Raw genomic sequence first — 20,447 nt, 5'->3', positions numbered from 1 at the left:
ACTGTGGATATAATTAGTGACCTTGGTTATAAGAAGTTAGCCCCTTCCTTACTTCTCCAGGGCCATTGTCAACATGTGTTCAGGACCTCTGCTCCAACTCTCAAATCTACAGCCCAACCCAAAGGCTAGATGAGATCCTAGAAATTTTATTTTTAAAGGCTGCCAACTCCTACTCTAAAGTAGCCAACAGACAGTAGCAATTATAATCATGATTAACGTGAACCTACACACCAATTCTGGAGCACCAAGAAATAAATCTGATCTGAGAAGTGAACTGTATATATCACACCAACTGGCCCACCTTGCTTTCTTGAGACTCCTTCTCCCAGTTGTGACATTTCTAAGATGAGGGGACTACTCTATTCCTTTAAAGTTTTCTTTCTTTCTATTCTTTCAAAACCAGGAATTGCTCTTTCTAATGCAATGACACCCACCAACCACTGTCTCAAAGTCCTGACTTTGCAAGCAGTTTTATAACTGGCGATGAATGGTGTAGCTTCACACTCGGGGACCACACCACAGAATTCTGCTTGGAAGGCTGCGGGCATTGCCCTCCTGAGAGAGCGGCTGTGGGTTTCATTTCCCCTGGTCCCATGCCAAGTCTGGCCCACACACCTCCTTTAAGCATCTCCATCAAAATCAAGGCAAAGAAGCAGCCCATGCAAGACAAATTCCCCCTATCCCCAAATCATAAACCAAATCCTCAAGCTCTGGATTCCTGGGGCAGCCAAGGTCTGTAATCAATCCCAAAGAGACAACAGGCAGGTTTTGGAACAATAACCCGCAAACATATGGATCCTCTCAGGGCTGGAATATCATGACAGTTATCTCCTTTAGAATAGGGGGAGGGAAAGTATGCATTCTTTAAACCATCAAGTGGACCAACACCTCTTTAAAATAACTATTTCACGTTACAAGCATTCGTTCTTGAGGCAGAGAACTGCCGGTGCTGCGGACAGAAAAGATGGTGAGGCGGGGGTGCGGGGGATGTGGGGGGCACAGAGGGCAGGGAGTGGAAAGGTCAGCGAGCTCCTCTCTCACCAACACAAAGCTCCACGGAGAACTGTGAAATCAACTCCGTGGGATGGGAGACTGCGAGGAGACGCCCTTTGGTGGTCAGACGTGCCAGCGGGCAGCACCTCCCTCCTCTTCGGGATAAGGAGCCCGTGTCCTCCATTTGCTGTTTCATTCACGGCTAGGCAAACAAATTCTGGGCCTGCTGTTTTACTCTGCCCAGTGGGGAAGGAAAAAGTGTCACTCTACTGTAATTCCCCACTGGGTGCTTTTTTTTTTCCCCCAACCATTAGATGTTATTTCAAAGTTCAGCAGACATATTCGATTTCCTTCCCTTAATATTTGTTTGACTTACTCTCTGATGGGGACTGGGTGCTTTAGGAAAGCTCCGAAAGGTCAAACCTCACGTCAGCTTCTCTCAGCACCTCTGTGGGCCCGGGGCCCGCTGCCTGGGGTCTGCTTTCAGCAGCTCGTGCGCAGCGCAGCACTTGAGAACTAGCTTCTCTCCAGGCCCTGTGAGTCTGGGTGCAAATCAGTGCGGGCTAGAGACAGCCTAGGCCTAACAGAGGACTCAGGTCTCCTACAGGCTGGAGACCGGGAGCCTGAAGCCATGTGGAGAGGGCCCTAGCAAGGTCATGCTCTGGGGAGAACGACTCCCTCCGACCCCTGTCTTCCTCAGGTCTCCTGCGAGGGATGCTCTGACTGAACCTTGGGGGCAGGGACCCTCACAGAACGAGTCACTCCCTCACCAGCGGGTCCTTCCGTTCCACCCTGTTCTTGCGTCTTGAGACAACAGTCTCTATGAAGGCAACTCTTCACGTGAATAAAAGGAAAGGAGAAAGACAGACAGATGTCCTTTCAACAGTCCACACTCTACTGACCTGTAGGATGGCCAGGCCCAGGAAAGGGACTCTGAGGGGAACTGTCACTCACTCGGATATAATACACAAGGCTCACAGACAGCTTCCAGTCATCGGCTTCTTCAGACCCTAAATGGAGAAGTCACCACAAGTCCCAGACCTTTTTTGGTTTTCACAAAGCTCAGCTTTCTGGCAGGAAGCTGCTGTATACCAGGAGCTCAGCTTCTTACTCCATGAGGACCTAGCCGGGTGGGATGGGGTGGGCAGGAGGGAGGCCCTTAGGAGGGGATGTGTGTGTGTGTGTGTGTGTGTGTGTGTGTGTGTGTATAGATATATGGCTGATGCATGTTGTTGTATAGCAGAAATTAACACAACATTGTAAAGTAACACAATACCATAAAGCAATTACATTCCAAAAAAAGAAAAAAGCTCAGCTTTGGCAAAATGGTTCTAGCTACCGTAAAGCTTTAGTGTAGATTCAGTACAAATAAATGCTGATCCAGAACCACTCTAGCGAGGTTTGACCTTGCCCATGCCCCAGGCAGGGACAGGCCTGGCTCACTGGGCCGCCTGAGCAGCGTGCGGACTGAGTCCTGCGCTGGCTCCAGGGGGCGCCGCTGCTACAGCCCATCATCCAGAGAGGAGAGGAAACATGCGAGCCCCCAGCCCTTCCGGGCAGCCAAGGGGCAGACCACGTGCCAAGGGATGGGAACCCGTGGGCTGGTTCCCACTGCAGGCTGCTACCTGCACCTGGGCGCTCCTTTAAGGGTGCTTGGGTTTTTATCCATGTGGGCTGTAAGAACCCAGCTTCTCGGTGCCCTAGGTGAAACCACAGGGTGTCGTGGGGCCTGCTGTAGGGCCCATGGCAGGATGAGACAGGTGGTTCCAAGTACCGTAAAGAAAACCCTCCCTGGATTCCCAACAGCTCTTGAGCACAATGTCAGATTTAGGACTCTAGGGCTGAAGTCTAGAGAGGAAAGCAGTTAATTCCCGGTCGGAAGGATTATAACCACACGTCTGTGAGACCCACTCCAAGACCCGGCGTCTGCGGCACTGACCCTGGCAGGTGGCTCACAGAGGGGCGGACAGGAGGACAGAGACAGCCTTTTTTTCTTCTTTAAAAGTTATCCAGCAGCTTTTTAAAAAGGTTAACACGAAGTCTATGATGGGTTGTTTCCATCTTTCTGTTCTTTTGGTGAGAAGAGAAAAAGTGGGACAGTTTATTTAGAATCACAGAATATATCATCTCTCCCTGGATGAATACATAGAGACCTTTAAAGTTAACCAATTCTATTTAAAATGTAATTGTTAGATACTAGAGGCTCAGCTCTGGAATTCTCCAGCTAGCCAAGCTCCCTCACCACCAATCAAATCCGAGCCCTGGCGGCTCCTGTCTTTCCCTTCTCCCTTCGTTCTTCAACCCGGATGAACGTTAAACTACCACGACCATTATCTAACTGGCTTTTCCTGTCTTCAACCTGTCACCTCTGATTCATCCTGTGACCTCACTGCTGGGACCATATATCTCTTTGCAAACCTACAACACCTCTTCACTGCCTTCGACTTTTCAGCTGAGCTCTTAGCCCGTCCGTCACCTGGCCCCACGTGGATGAACCAGCCCAGCTTCTGATGTCATCCCAAACGCAAGTTCTGCTCCCACCACATCAATCGGCGTACGAGTCCCCCATGTGGCCACACTAACCCAGCTCGTTCTAACTTGGGTGCTATTCCTCTTGGTGCTTCTACAGCAGGAAAACCCACTTGGAGATGGTTTCGTGACTTCAAGAAAAAAAAGAAAAAGTGGGGCCTTCCACACTATTTTGCTGTCTTCTTCTCATTACTTGCCATCACCTTGTGGAGTTGTGAACAAAGTAACACAGATAAATTCTCATAAATTTATTAGCGCCCAGGCCATTTACCCAGCTGCTACCACCTCCGGGGTGCAGAGGCAGCAGCAGAAGGGATCGGCACTCTATGCACCAAACAGCACATGGCTGCTCGTGGTCAATTCTCAGCCCCACCTGAACGACTGACTTTATAACCAGTATTATTAGCCAAGAGTGTTTCACATCTCTCAGGTGAAAAATGTTCAACACTTAAGTGCTACTAATAATTTTTATGGTTGGAAATGAGGATCAAAGTTCCAAAGGAAAAATAAATTCCCGGGGTTCACACAGCCAGCCAAGTCTGCATGGCTCATTTTCTGCCACATGTTTTAAACAGCCTCTCCTAAAGGCGGGGGAGGGGAGGAGGAGCAAGTTGCATTTTATTTCTCAGCTCTTTAGGTTTGAAATAAAAGCAGACGGACGTGTTGGTGGGGGGAAAATCAAACATTCAAGTAACACTATACACTGCTACTGTTCCCCCAGGAGCTCCTTGCAAATGAGTATCAAGAACTCATAGATACTTTCCTGGTAAAATACATAAACAGATAAATAAATTATCCCAGGCTGAAAAGAATTTCCACATCTGGTAGCTCACTAGAGCTTGTCAAACAAGTCAGAAACATGCAGGGCCAGAGAAGATCACTCTTTTGCTCCTGATTTCGGGGCTGGCAAGAGAATGTAACATTTCCCAAAGCTCTTTGCCTTCCAACAGGGAATACCACCCATTTAAACAGGCAAATGACCCCTGTGTTTTCTTCCAATTAAATAAATAATGATACCCAGGGATTAGGTCTTGAATCCAAATGTCTGTGTGCTCAAGTCACAGACATTGGAAGGAAAAAAAAAAAAAAAAGCCTTTCTTACAGGGTCTGGCCTTTCAGTCCCAAGAACTTGCTAGAGTGTCCCTTAAAGGGTTATATTCAACATACTTTTAAACACCTTAGAGAAGTAACTTCACCTCTTCACACCTCAGTTTTCTCAGCAATAAAGCATGAAGACACAGAATGGTCTCCAAGGTTCCCTTCCCATTCCAACACCAAGACAGAGAGCCCTCTGCCTGGGGTGCTATGAATGGTACCCGGCGCAGGGAGGGTCGGTTCCTCTCTGAACCAGGATGGTGCGGCAGCCTTGCTGGCGGATCCCGGGACAGCCTCAACGTTCCCCTCGTGAGCTACGGTTTCGCAGAGGCAGGCTGAGCACTGCTGTGGCTCCAACAACTGCCTCCAGGAAAGGGATTCCAGAGGTCACAACCGGTTTCAAGCTAACAGCCCAGGTAGCAGAGATCGTCCCCCATCACTGCTCTTTCATCCCTGCATGGGGCCGCCTTCCTTTCTCATAGCTCAGGCAGGGAGTGTGCCATCACCGAGCTGCCTTCAGCCTCTGCTCCAAGCCCCTTAAGCAACCGTGGAGCCTGGTGCTTTAAAACCATCTCTGTGGAGTGATGCTTCCAACCCTCCAATAGCAGCTCTGCTTTAAAATGCCCTCTGGTTGGTGAGACATGCTTGTTTGTGAGGCTGCCCTCTGATCGGTGAGACACTCTGGGGCCTGAGCCTGCATATTAGGTCTCAAGAGGGACAGCAGAATCATGATCCAAACAGGCCCTGGCCACCACTCTCCTCCACTAAGGCAGTGGCCGGTTCTCCCTTCCACTCCTCACGCGCTGCTGGCATCACCTCCAAATACCCCTGGATCCTCACAGGGAGTCTGACACTTCCTACGCATAGCCGTTGGATATTATTTCATAAGAAACCCCACCTTACACATTTGCCTGACTTCTGATCCCTTAGATTCATTACAGCTGAGGGACTGGGGGAAGTCATTTGGTCTATTTTTTGGCTCCAGGCAGGACTAGTAAAACCACCTTGGACGCTGGAGGACCGCTGGCTGCCCCTTTCGGAAAAATTTCCAAATAGGAGACGCCTCTGTCTCTGGAGTCACAGTAAGAAAGGTCTGCTGCATGGTTTCTCTTTGATGCCCACATATTAAGTACTGCTTAAACCATTTTTTATTTAAAAGAGGATTGTGATTTTAACTACTACAGATATGCTAAAGGCTACACACACATACACACACACAAAACCAAACCAAATCAGAAGAAACTAAGTTGCAGATTCTAGAGAAGAATAAAAAATAATCAAATAAAAAATTTTGATTATATTAAAGGTGCCAATGTACCTAACCTTACCTAATCGACCTACTAAGGTCATTAAATCTTCTGCTGCAGAATGCCTACTCTTTTAACGGGCCTACAGAACATTTACCAAAACAGACCTCTTACTGAGCCATAGAGTCTCAATGAATTTCAAAACAATGAAATCATACGCAGTACATTTTCTGACCACAGTGAAACCAAATCAGAAATCAATAAGAAAAAGATAACTTTAAAAACTGACAAAAGTATGCAATATATTAATGCTTTTATGGGTCAAAGGAGATATTACAATAGAAATTAGAAAATATTTTAAACTTGGTAATAAAAATAGAACAAGTCAAAACTTGGAATGGTACCTAAAGCACTAATTAAGGAGACATTTACAGCTTGAAATGCATATATTAGAAAAATGAATACTGAGATCACTAATCTACACTATCAAGTCAAAAGGTTAGAAAAGTAACAGCAACTTAAACTCATGAAACTGAGGAAGAGATTAATCAAGAAAAGGATAGTTAATAAACATAAAACAAACACTAAAGAAAAGTATATAACAAAACCAAAAGTTGATTCTATGCAAAGAATACGACATTGACATTCCTTTACCAAGGCTGATCAAGAAAAGGAGAGAAAATGAAAATTATCAAGAATGAAAAAGAACACATCATTTCAAAATCTATGGACTTTAAACAATAACAAGATAATGTTACAGATGATTTTATAGCAATGCATTTTACAATTTAGATGAAATGAACAGAGTCCTTGGAAAACACAACTTATTAAAAAAACTAACACAAGAAGAAATAGAGAGTGTGAATAGTACTAGAGTCATTGAAGAAAGTGGGTCTGTAGTAAACCTACTAGAGTGCTGGCCGAGAAGAAAGGAAGAGGAGATGGGTAGTTGTTCAGGACCAAGCTACAGAAGCAAGAAAGTAGCAGCCATGAGCCTTTCTTCTTTCCTTAGGCATATACATCCCAATTTATTTGTCTCCTCTTCTCTTCCAATTACTATCTGATACAAGAATTACTGCCAGGATTTACTTAGTATATACAAAGTACATACTTTATACAACTTATTCTTTGGATGTTTGTGGTTTCCTCAGCTTCTTGAGTCTCTAAGTTTAATGACCTTACAGGCAAATTTTGTAAGCTTTCAGCCATTATTTCACCAGATATTTTTTCTGCCCCACATTTTTTCTCCTCTACTGGGATTCTGATGACATGAATGTTATGTTTTGTGATTGTCCGACCAGTCCCTGAGTGTCTGTTTTTTTTTCCCCCCAATCTATTTTCTCTGTGCTATTTAGACTGGATACTTCGTATTGTTTCATCCTCAAGTTCACCAATTCTTTCCTGTTATTTTCATTCATTGATTGAGCCCATTAAGTTTTAAATTTTGGTTACTGAAATTTTCAGTACTGAAATTACCATCTGGTTTTTCTTTATATCTTCTGTTTCTTTGCTGAAAGTGGAAACTTTCTATTTTTCCACTTAACAGTGCTCATAATTGCTTATTAGAGGATTTTTTTTTTAAAGCAGTGGTTTTAATATCCTGGTCAAGAATTCCAACATCTGTGTCATTTTGGTGTTGGCAACTGTTGATTATCTTTTCTCACTAAGGTTGCAATTTCCCTGGTTCTTGGTATGGAGAGTAATGTTGGATTTTTTCCTGAACATGTTGAGTGTTACTATGCAATGCTGCTGCCTTGTACATGTTCAATTTTAGCACGGAGTTTAGGTTCAGAATGCATGTCCTGATCCACTTCTATGGGCTGTGGGCTGAATAGCAATTTAATTTTCAAAGACTATATTGGGGCTATTCTGGTCTGCCCGACCTGTATGCAACTCAGAGGCCAATCTGGAACCTGGGCAGTATTCTACACCATAGTTTATTTCTCATAGCTTTTGTTGTGTTGGTTCTAGTGTTTCATGCGTGGGCTGCTTTGAAGGGAGAGGGGCACGAGTGTGCTCAGAACTTCACACACAGGTTTAAAGAATCCCTCCCTAACACAACCTTCCCTCCACTCCAGCTGGGAAGGGATGAGATGCTGCCTCTTGCTGTCTACTTCTCTGGTGCAGGCTGGGGATGGTGGACTGGATTCCGCACCCCTCCAACAGACTCTGCAGCTGCCTCTTCACTGACATTTGCTTCGTGGAGGACATGGATGGTCAGGTGGGCTCCACTCCACAGTCCCCAGAGTGGACAGGGGGCAGGGCAGGAGTGCCGTCTCTGCTCCTGTCTCCTGTTAGTGCAGGATGGGAATGGACAGCAGGGCTCTTGTGGACAATCTTCATAATCACAGCATCTAGCTGCAGGGGTACATATGGCTTCTTTGGTGGCATCTGCCTGGCGTAAAGCGGGTATGGTCAGAAAGGTTCCATCTGCATGTCTGCCTTCTTCCCAGCCCTTACAAGAGAAAGTGGGGGATGGCTGTCTGCATGCTAGTTTAGTGTGTTATCTGTCCCTGTGGCATGGCCATCTCTAGCTCTGAGGCTAGGGTATATGAGAGGGAGGGAGAGATGGAGGAAGAAAGGAAGGGGAAAAAAAATCCAGGGGAACTGCTGGAATATCTCTTAAGTCCTGAGGATCCTAACCAGTCTGTCTTTCTTTTCCAGAAACAGGGTGGGATGTGCTTGCTCAATCTTGTCCAGCATTGGAAGTCTGGAATTCATTCATTAAGTTATAAAATATTAAGGAGACCTGTGACTAAATTAGAGAAGGAATTCATAATTACACAGACATTGATAATTATGCCCAATGGGACTTCGTTTTCTCCCCTTCTGGGGAGGGAACATGAGGCCTTTCTCTGCATAAAGGATAGTTACATCTTCTCAGTGGAAGAATAAAGTCGCTGCTGCATGGAAGTACCAATATGTGTAGAAAGGTGTGTATGGGGGCTGTGGAGTAGCCAAAGGGGTGGTGGACTTACATCTCCTAGACCCTAAATTCCGCCTTGTGATGCAGGGGCTGAGACTCAGCAAACATCTCACCTTTGCTAGGTGGCTTTCTGTTAGGTTCTGTCAGTAGGGGCACCAGACAGAAGTTAGAAAACTGGAGAAAAGGAGAAGGAAATGACTTCTGTTTTGCCTGCTTTTCCCGGACAGTGTGGCATTTCACCCGAGTCGGCAGGTGGTTCTAACCTCTTCTGGCAGAACCAACTTCATCTTGACCCCTTGGAATTACCAGCAGTAGCAGCCAGTGGCCCCCACCCCCCTCAGAGGTCTAAGGCCCAGCCCTGGGGGGCAGGGAGTGGGATGGGGTGTCTCTTCCTTGCTTCCAGGTTCTAACAACCCCAACCTCCTCCCTCTCTTCCTTCACTTCTCCCATCCTAGGGGTGGTGGATGCACTCTAGAACTGCTAACCCTTTGTACTTCTCAGTATTCACTTTTTGTCCTCTCAGCTCTCTAACACCTTGTATTAGAAATTCTCTTATGTTAAATCCATTCTATTGAAACCGTTAGCAGAGAGTCTGTTTTCCTGACTACATGGATTATCTGTGAATATCAAAATATGAAACAAAATGTTCAGGTGTTTTTACCTTCACCAAAAAGAGGTTTCAAGCAAATGGGTTTGAGTGGCACAGAGGCACAAATGGAACAGCTACACAATGAAACCTTTGCAGGCGGCCCGGTGTGGGGGAGACACACTGACACGAATTACACGTCTTACCAGTGTGACTCACTGACTCGGTGATACCCTGTTGTTTGCTCACTGAGTTGTGTCCAACTCGTGGAGACCCCAGGGACTGTAGCACACCAGGCTCCTCTGTCCTCCACTATCTCCCAGAGTTCACTCAGACTCATGGCCATTGAGTCTGTGATGCTATCTAACCATCCCATCCTCTGCCTCCACATAAATATGTGAAAATGTATATATATGTATCTCCACATCTTTATCCACACCTCCGACAATGGACATTTAGGTTGCTTCCATGTCTTGGCTGTTGTAAACAGTGCTGCAATGAATGCCGGGGTGCATGGATCCTTTCAGATCATGTTTTTCTCCAGACACGCCCAGGAGTAGGATTGCTGAATCATGGGTAGCTCTATTTTTAGTTTTTTAAGGAACCTCTATACTGTTCTCCATAATGGTTATAACAATTTACATTCCCACGAACAGTGTAGGAGGTTTCCCTTTCTCCACATCTTCCCCAGCACTTATTGTTTGCTGATTTTTTTCATGATGGCCATTCTGACCAATGTGAAGTGATACCTCATCGTAGTTTTGATTTGGATTTCTCTAGTGATGTTTGGATTACTTAGTTACGTTGAGCATGTTTTTATGTGCCTCTTGATCATCTGTATATCTTCTCTGGAGAAATGTCTGCTTAGATCTTCTGCCCACTTTTTTGATTGAGTTGTTTGTTTTTTTGACATTGAAATGCATGAGCTACTTGTATATTCTGGAGATTAATCCCTTGTTGGTCACTTTGTTTGCAAACATTTTCTCTCATTCTGTGGATTGTCTTTTTGTTTTGTTTATGGTTTCCTTTGCTGTGCAAAAGCTTTTAAGTTTAATTAAGTCCAATTTGTTTATTTTTATTTTCATTACTCGAGGCAGTGGATTGAAAAAGATCTTGCAGCAATTTATGTCAGAGGGAGTTCTGCCTGTATTTTCCTCTAAGAGTTTTGTAGTATCCAGTCTTAAATTGAGGTCTTTAATCCATTTTGAGCTTATTTTTGTGTATGGTGTTAGGGAATGTTCTAATTTCAATCTTTTATATGTAGCAGTCCAGTTTTCCCAGCACTACTTATTGAAGAGATTGTCTTCTCTCCATTGTATATTTTCCCTCCTTTGTCACAGATTAGGTGACCATAGGTACATGGATTATCTCTGGACTTTCTATTCTGTTCAACTGATCCATATTTGTTTTTGTGCCAGTACCATATTGTTTTGATGACCATCTCTTTGTAGTATAGTCTGATGTCAGGGAGCTTGATTCTTCCAGCCCCATTTGTCTTCCTTAAAATTGCTTTGGCTATTTGGGATCTTTTGTGTTTCCATACAAATTGTAAAAATTTTTGTTCTAATTCTGTAAAAAATACTACTGGCAATTTGATAGGGATTGCACTGACTCTGTTGACTGCTTTCAGTAGTACAGACATTTTCATAATATTCTTCTTCCAATCCAAGAACATGGTATCTCTCTCCATCTGTTGGTGTCATCTTTGATTTCTTTCAAGAGTATCTTATTGTTTTCTAAGTACAGGTCTTTAAACTCCTTTGGTAGGTTTATTCTGAGGTATTTTATTCTTTTTGATGTGATGGTAAATGGGATTGTTTCCTTAATTTCTCTTTCTGATCTTCTGTTGTTAGTGCATAGGAATTCAAGAGATTTCTGTGTATTAGTTTTGTATCTTGCAACTTTACCAAATTCACTGATGAGCTCTAGTTTTCTGGTGGTCATCTTTCAGAATTCTCCAGGCAAGAATACTGGAGTGGGTAGCCATTTCCTTTTCCAGGCAATTTTCTCCACCCAGGCATTGAACCTAGGTCTCCTGTGTTACAGGCAGATTCTTAACCATCTGAGCCACCAGGGAAGCCCTTCTTTGTTATAATCTTTAAAAGCCTGTAGGATCTATAATGACAACCCTTCCTTAATTCCTTTTCATTCCTGATAATGATAAGTTGTGTTCCTTTGTTTTGAGTGGTTTGGCTAGGGATTTATCAATTTTGTTAATTTTTTCAAAAAGTAAATTTGGGGGTCTATTAATTTTCTGCTGTTCTGTTTTCTAGTTCATTGATTTTTATTAGCATTTATCTTTATTCTTCTACTTGCTCTGAGTTTAACTTACTCTTCTTTTTCTAGCTCCTTAAAATAGAACAAACTTTAGGTAACTGCTTTTAACCTTTTCTTTCCTATTATATGCATTTACTTGTTATAAATTTTCCCTAAGAACTGCTTTAGCTGCATCCCACAATTTTTCTTCAGGTTTGGAAAATAATTTACTTACAATAAAATCACCAGTTCAAAGTCTGTGTTGATAAAAGTACATAGTCATATAACCATCATCACAATCATAATAGAACATTTCCATCATGTGAAAAGTTCCTTCTGCTCTTTTGCTGTCAGGTCCACCCTCACTCCTGGCAACACAGCTTTTCCAACTCTAGAATTTTATGCACAGAACATGTCAGTAAGTAGTCTTTTGCACATGGCTTCATTCTCTCAGTATAACAATTCTGAGATTTATCCATGTTGTTGGATATATCAGTAGTTTATTTCTTTTTATTGCTGAATGATATTTCACAGCATAGGTATTCCATATTGTTTCTCCATTTGCAAGTTGATGTACCTAGGTTTTCTATATTATGAGTGAGGCTATGAATTTCTTTTGGAATCTGGTCACAGAAGAGTGCAACATTTTTTCTAACTTTATGGGAATCTGCCAAACATTTTTCCAAACTGGTTGTACCATTTCACATTTTTGCCAACAATGTATGAGAGCTCTAAGTTGCTCCACAGTCTAACCAACATGTGCCACTGTCAGTATTTTCAATTTTACTTAGTCACAGTAGTGGGTATATAGTGTTAACTCATTGTGCTTTTACTGCAGAATTGCCCTAATGACTATGAGGTGGAGAGTTTTTCCGTATGTTAGTTTATACCTCTATATCTTCTTTTATGAAGTAACTGCTCAAATCTTTTGTGCATTTTTAATTGACTTGTTTTCTCATGATAGAGGTGTGAATAGTTCTTTATATATATTGAAAATATTTTCCCCAGTCTATAAATTGCCTTTTTATTTTCTTAGAAGTGTCTTTTTAAGTGTTGCTAATTTTGATGAAATCCAATATGATTTCTTTTCTAAATTATGCTGTTTGTCTCTTACTTAAAAAAAAAAAAAAATCATTGCTTAGCTCAGGCACACTAGAATTTTTTTAACTGTTACCTTGAAGAAGTTTTTATAATTTTAGTTCTTGCATTTAGGACAAGATCTATTCTGAACTGACATATGGATATCAAATTGCTCCAGCACTATTTAGTGAAAAGCCTATTCCACCTCTACTGAATTGACTTGGGTCTTTTGCTGAAAACTGATTGACCACACATGTAGTCTATTTCTAGACTCTTTATATTCTGTTTCATTGATCTACACGTCTAGGTTTACACCAATACCACAGAGTCTTGATTACATTAGCTTTTTACGCTTAAAATAAGGCAGTCTTACAATTTGGTCCTTCTTTCTTAAAACTGCTTTGGCTTTTTCAGGTCTATTGTGTTTCCATTTCAATTTTAGAACTGCTATCAATTTCAATTTTTAAAAAAGCCTTCTGGGACTTTGACTGTGCTTGCTTTGAATCTATAAATCAGTTTGGGGAGAACTTACCCCTTAATAATAGTGAATCTTCAGATTCAGATGTATGATACATCTTTCCATTTATGAAGCCATTCAATTTCTTTGAGCAATGTTTTATAGCTTTCATTGAACCGATGGGGCACACATTTTACTAAATTTTTCAAATTGACTTGCCCTACCCTTCTCCAGGCAGCCACTGATCTTTCAATCACTGAATATTTAGTTTGTGTTTCCTATAAATGAAATCATAAAATATGTTCTCTTTTTCACCTTGCTTCATTCACTCAGCATAATTACTTTTAAATACATCTATGTTGTACATATCAATAGCTCATCTACTTATTCCTAAGTAGTACTCTACTGTATCGATACACCACAATCAGTTTATTCATTCAACTTCTGATAAGATTTTTTTTTTCCTCCGGTTTTTGGCTTTTAGAAACAAACACTGCAAGTACAAACACTAAAACTTACATTAGCATACAACTATTTATGTATACATATGCTCTCATTTCTCTAGGGTAAATCTCTGTGGGAAGAATGGTGGGGTCACATGGTAGATTTATATTCAACATTTCAAACTCCAAACTGTTTTCTAAAATGGTTGCATCTAGGTTATGGATCACAGTAAAGTGGAAAGGCATGCAGGCCAGAATAATCTGTCTCCTATCTTTCATGTGCATGCTGGTAATGTAAATTTGTTCATTTATCAAATATTACTAACTGCTGAATGGCTTGAGCAGGGTTAGGCACAGAGGATACAGCAATGAATAAGACAGCCATATTTCTGTCCCTATGGGGTTTACATTCTAGAAGAAAAGCAGACACTAAACAACACACTTCACAATTATTTGCTTACAAAGAGGTTGAGTGCTCTAGTCTGGAGACTTTCTGAAAGCTTCTTTTGATCTGAGTGCTGAAGGATGAAAAACAGTCAACAAGATAGATATAATCCTAACACACAGTGATAACTGTGACAAAGAAGTAGTTCTGGGCTCCAACATAACCCCCTGGGACATAAATTTTTATTAACTGATTTGTTTATTCTCTTAATCCATCAAGTCTGCATGAAAATAATCCCAGGCTTTGGCATTAAAAACAGGATTTAGAAGTACCATCCTCTTCTGTCTTCTGATTCAACACAAAACTGGGTACCCTCCCCAGAAGAGAACTGCCCCTTCTGAATGATGAAAACAACCACAAGCCCTCCCTATGAATCACTGGGTTGTGAGAAGGACAGCAGAAGTCGTGGTGGAACAGCTGATGGAGCATCTCACAGACAGCAGAGCACACGGCCCACCAGCCAGAACGTGCACTTACTAAGCGCTACACAATCTTATCTAATGTACATGACAACCCAGTGAAGCAGACAAAGTCAGCACCATTCTGTGCAAGAATAAACTACAGCCCAGAGAGATTACATAAGTCATCCATGGTGACAGAATAGAAACTTGGGTCCAGTACTAACTTTTTTCATAGTGTCAATTACTATGCAAGAGATAACTTTACAACAGCAACCTAAAGCACCAGTGGTAGGGATGCCTGAGAAATAAATCTGTTTTCCTTAGTACCAAGGTAATCTAGTGATGGACAAGTGACAGATGGTTCTGAGGACTACTTTTGAGGACCAGTAGTCTCTGACATGGTAAAATCCTCAAGGAAGACAATATAATGTCACCCAAACTTGGATTCAGATCCAAACTTTTCCACTTATTTAGCTGTGTGACTGTAGGCAAGTCATCTAATCTTGCTTAGTCTCAGTAAAGAAAGGAAAAAAAACAACAAAACCCAATAACTGCCTAGGAGGTTTGGGAAAAGATCATTCAGTTCAGTTCAGTTGAGTCACTCAGTCACGGCCGACTCCTTGTGACCCCATGAACCACAGCACGCCAGGCCTCCCTGTCCATCACCAACTCCTGGAGTTTACCCAAACCCATGTCCATTCAATCAGTGAGGCCATCCAACCATCTCATCCTCTGTCGTCCCCTTCTCCTCCCACCCTCAATCTTTCCTAGCATCAGGGTCTTTTCAAATGAGTCAGCTATTCTCATCAGATGGCCAAAGTATTGGAGTTTCAGCTTCAACATCAGTCCTTCCAATGAACATCCAGGACTGATCTCCATTGATGTATATAAACACCCAGCAAATTGGTAGGAACACAGTAAGCAACACAGAGATGGTAGTTAGGGAAGTTATTCCTTTCTTAGCATCTGGAGACGACCCCCATTACTGGAGATGAAGGGTGTCCCTGCCCCTACCTCTTGATACACAACTGACTTCTTCAGAGGTAACGTGGAGTAAACACAGGGCATCAGGGGAAAGAGATGAAGATTCAAGCTCAGTCCCTCTGGGTTTTGCACTTCCTCTCATCAATAAATTTTTTGTCGCTCTAAATGAACTAAAGGTTGAAAGAGATTTCAGGCTGCAATATTCCTGAGATCCCAAGATTTTAAGCCATGGTTGAAAGGAATTCATCCAGGGTACCTTTATCAGACTTCATTCAGACCAACTGAAAATATCAGAGGCAGCACTCTGTCCATCTTGGTTACCTTTCCTCATTTGAAATGGTCCCATTTCCTACCTTCCTTTTACCACAAAAACAAACACATGGATACAGTTTGAAGCCATTATGTGCAATAGAGAGAGAAAACACTGGCAGAAAAAAAAACAGGTCTTTTTGCCATGAGTTGGCTAGAGAAATAAGTAATTTGTTGTTTTTTTTAAAAAAGGGAATGATAGTGTATGAAAAATCACCCAACACCCTAGGTGTGATGATAGGAAACACATCTCTATAAATGGAAATAAACTCAGGAAACTGAGTCTATGTTTTACTAGCTATTTTCATGCCTTTCACTGGCCAGTAATGATATCGACCAGAGTATTCACATATCAGCCTATTTCACAGCAATTTCTTTTATACTCAATGGATATATAAATATATTTTATATATAATATACATTATATATAATTATAAAATGTTGAGATTAAAGCTCAACATTCAGAAAAAAAAGATCATGACATCTGGTCCCATCACTTCATGGCAAATAGATGTGGAAACACTGGCAGACTTTATTGTTTTGGGCTCCAAAATCACTGTAGATGGTAACTGCAGCCCTGAAATTAAAAGACGCTTGCTCCTTGGAAGAAAAGTTATGACCAACCTAGACAGCATATTAAAAAGCAGAGACATTACTGTGCCAACAAAGGTCCATCTAGTCAAAGCTATGGTTTTTCTATAATAGTCATGTATGGATGTGAGAGTTAGACTATAAAGAAAGCTGAGTGCCAAAGAATTGATGCTTTTGAACTGTGGTGTTGGAGAAGACTTTTGAGAGTCCCTTGGACTGCAAGGAGATCCAACCAGTCCATCCTAAAGGAGATCAGTTCGGGATGTTCATTGGAAGGACTGATGTTGAAGCTGAAACTCCAATACTCTGGCCACCTGATGTGAAGAGCTGACTCATTTGAAAAGACTCTGATGCTGGGAAAGATTGAGGGTGGGAGGAGAAGGGGACGACAGAGGATGAGATGGTTGGATGGCATCACCAACTCAATGGACATGGGTTTTGGTGGACTCTGGAAGTTGGTGATGGACAGGGAGGCCTGGCGTGCTGCAATCCATGGGGTCACAAAGAGTCAGACACGACTGAGCGACTGAACTGATATATAGTTATTTATATATAATATGCATTATATGTAATTATTTATATATATTTCCATGTATGTTAAATTATTTATGTCTATACATAAAAACGGCTTCCCTGGTGGCTCAGAGGGTAAAGCGTTTGCCTGCAATGTGGGAGACCTGGGTTTGCTCCCCGAGTCAGGAAGATCCCCTGGAGATGGAAATGGCCACCCATTCCAGTAGTCTTGCCTGGAAAATTCCATGGACATAGGAGCCTCATAAGCTACAGTCCATAGGATTACACCTGGGGGAATATGAGCTTTTAATTTTTGGTGCTGGTGGTCACAGGGGGATTCCTATTTCTTCCCTTTAAAATCCACTTTTAGTGGACATTGAATTTCCAAATACATGAGGTTTTCTAAAGTATCTTTGATATTAATTTCTTAAATACTTTCTTCTCTGCAATAACTGTGTTTTTTTTCAGTCTTCTAACTTTATTGAAGCTTTTAATAGCTAAATCAAAGATATCTCTTGGTAAATGTCATATTGCACTGGAAAATAGGTGAGTTACTTTCATATCTTTAAAAATATGGTTTCTAACGTAACTCCACAGTGGTAAGAGAATAGACTCTATGATTTCAATACCTTTAGACCATGAGATTTTTGCACCTTGTTTTATGTCCCTGGCTATGTTCCAATGTCTCCTAGTTTACTGTGTATGGGAACTTGAACAGAATTTGTATCCTATTATTGTGTGAAAGTTGTATGAATCTTAATTATGTTGAGTTGGTTGATGGTGCCTTTTAGGTCTATTATATCTTCCTACTTTTCTGTATATTCATTCTATTAATTTTTGAAAGTCTGATATTGAAACTCCAACTAAAAATCTTAATTTACCTACTTTAAAAAGAGAACTGTAATATATAGTGGAACTATATGTAACTTTGCTCTGTGTTTTCCAAGTCTCCTGTAAATGTGTTATCTTACTTTGATAATTTAAAAAATAAGAAAAAAAAATCCACTTTTAAGGCTTAGAAAATAAATTTCTATAACAAACACATGTACCAAATATGGCTTCATTAAATAAAGTTTCATGATTTCTTAGAACCTCAAATTTAATAGATCCTGAGTCAACTAAAGAAGATGGTTACCTCTCTCCCCAAAGCAGGATGACTATTGGGGATAAATTCCCCCACTTTCCCTTGTGCTGGCTGTGGCTAATTGATGTGTACCCTCTGTTTTGCTTGGGTCTGATACCACCAATTTGCCCCTGCAGCCGCAGGCCTCTGCCTGTCGCCATCAGGCATCTCACGGACATCCTCCCTGACAGGACGGATCAATTCCTAGTGCTTTTCACCAGGCCTCGGCTCTGGCACTTTCCCCTGGGGAGACTTTTACTGGTCTCCATACTTAACCCTTGAACCCGGCCTAATCCATCAGCCTCACTGAATGAACGGTGATAGAGAATGCTTCTCCCCAAAGACAGGCAGCCGGCCTCTGCACTTAAAACTCAGAAAGCAAGCCATCAATGGGGTCTGCTTTCTGTTTGTCAGTGTCGCCAGCTTCTTCACTTACTGATGTTTTTATTGTGGCTGTGCCCAGCTGCTTGAGTCTGCGCAGTGCTCTTCATGGAGACATCAGTAAAGGGGGCTTGTTAAATCTCATAGATGCTCTTTTGAAAACGCCCCCTGGGACTCTCCTTGGGAGTTCCCCAAATTGGCAGACAGCACAATTGTCATTTTGGAATAGGGTTTCCCCAAAGCTCTAAAGAACAGCTTTGTGACCCACACTTCCAAGCAGTTTTTGGGTGCTACTAGAAATCACAACTTCAGAGAATGAAATATAACCCTCTGTATTAGGAAAGACAGAGAATGAAATATAACCCTCTGTATTAGGAAAGACAAGCAATAATGGGCAATAAATATTAAATATGTAAATGTACTGTTTGAGACCTCCTTACCTCATAACCGAACTGCAGCTCATCAGAGGTCAGCATGATGATATCATCATCAATAGCCAGGACGGCCTCTGTCTCGATTTCATCGTAAGGGAAGAAGCGGTTACTCAACTTGTTTTCAGCCGTTCTCACAACTTTTAATGGAACCCGGATTTTGGGCCACAGAGAATCTGGAAAAAGGAAAAAAACAAAACAAGGTATTTATGACTCTTCTAACTTCTTTGAAAAGATAAACTGGTGAAAGCCGTGTCTCACAAATAAGACAGAAGAATCAACTCAAAGCTGTGACTCTCATGAAATCCACAGGTACAGGGCTTCCCTGGTCGCTCAGTGGTCAAGAATCAGCCTGCCAACGCAGGAGATGTGGGTTCAGTCCCTGATCCAGGAAGATCCCACAGGCCACAGAGCAACTAAGCCCATGTGCCACAACTACTGAGCTGGGGCTCTAGAGCCCAGGAGCCCCAACTACTGAACTCCTGTGTGCCCTAGGGCCCACGCTCGTAAACAAGAGAAGCCGCTGGAAGGAGAAGCCCTCGCACTGCAGCTAGAGAGGAGCCCCCGCTCTCCACAACTGGAGAAAAAGGCCGTACAGCAATGGAGACCCAGCACAGCCAAAAATAAATAAATAAGATTATGGAAAAAAAACCATGTGCACAACTATAGGAGGACATTCTTAAAGATGAATATATATTATAAATACCTCTCTTCTCTCTATATCCTTACAACACTACTGATGCTTAATGTTGTCCTAACCAGAATCCACAAACAGACTCCAACTCACAACTGAGAGGTAGAGGGGGGCCAAACGACTTGATGAAGGTCACAGGGACAGGCCAGGAGGAGGCATGGGCTCTGCCTGCCTCCTTCTCAGGTCCAAGGTTTGAACACCAGGACTCGACCACCTGACCGCCTCTGCAAAATCCTTCCAGGTATGTACACCCAGCCCCAAACTTGCCGGCAGCCCCTCTGGGAAACGTACATGCTGAAAGAAAATGAGAGTGCCCATCTCCATCACCAACGGCTCCCAAGGCTGCCAAAGCTACCCTCACAAAACCATGGCCCTGAAGGAGTTCAGCTTTTCTAACTTAGCACCTCACCCCTCAACAGCCACCCTCTCCTGACTCACTGGGTTTGGTTTCTCATCATGACCAATTTATAGAGTAAATATCAAATTTCCAGGTCTGATTACAAGGGGTTTTCTGGTATGCTGAAGGCACACGAACTTGTGCCTCGCCTTCCATTTTTCCCATTCTGCTTTGAAGCAATTCAACCTCAGGTTCCTCATTTTAAAGTGCTGCATTTAGCACAGCATGAAATTAACACTTCTTTGGTACAGGACCCATGTCCACAGACCTCAGGGTTCTTTACAGAGGGCAGTTTGTTCTTCACGCAACATTTGTCAGATGAGAATAGAAAAGGTATCATATTGCTTCCAGAAGCCCAACACATAATTGTGGGATGGTCTAGCTTCGTGAGAATTGAAGCCCCAAAATGCCTGTGGCCACTCCAAAGTCACCATACAGAAGGAGAAGTGTGACAGAGGGAAAATCAGGAGGAAAAAAGCTTGCCCTAAGAGACATCAGATAAAATATCTTACTTCTGCATAATTTACAATATGTCCAGGTAAAACAGTGTTGGGGTGCTCCTAGGT

General features: G+C 42.4%; 1 protein-coding gene across 3 annotated transcripts in view; it reads right to left on the bottom strand.

Moving 5' to 3' along the window:
• Positions 1 to 20,447, bottom strand: part of EXT2 (exostosin glycosyltransferase 2) — a 137,975-nt gene that overhangs the window by 22,774 nt on the left and 94,754 nt on the right. For all 3 annotated transcript variants that reach the window (XM_061152262.1, XM_061152264.1, XM_061152263.1), the window contains exon 10: positions 18,800 to 18,966. In XM_061152262.1, the coding sequence (XP_061008245.1) occupies positions 18,800 to 18,966 (167 nt within the window). The remainder of the gene's footprint in view (positions 1 to 18,799; positions 18,967 to 20,447) is intronic.

The sequence above is a fragment of the Dama dama genome, chromosome 1 (genome assembly GCF_033118175.1).
Source record: "Dama dama isolate Ldn47 chromosome 1, ASM3311817v1, whole genome shotgun sequence".
Taxonomy (NCBI): domain Eukaryota; kingdom Metazoa; phylum Chordata; class Mammalia; order Artiodactyla; family Cervidae; genus Dama; species Dama dama.
This window is presented reverse-complemented; position numbering and strand designations above follow the sequence as displayed.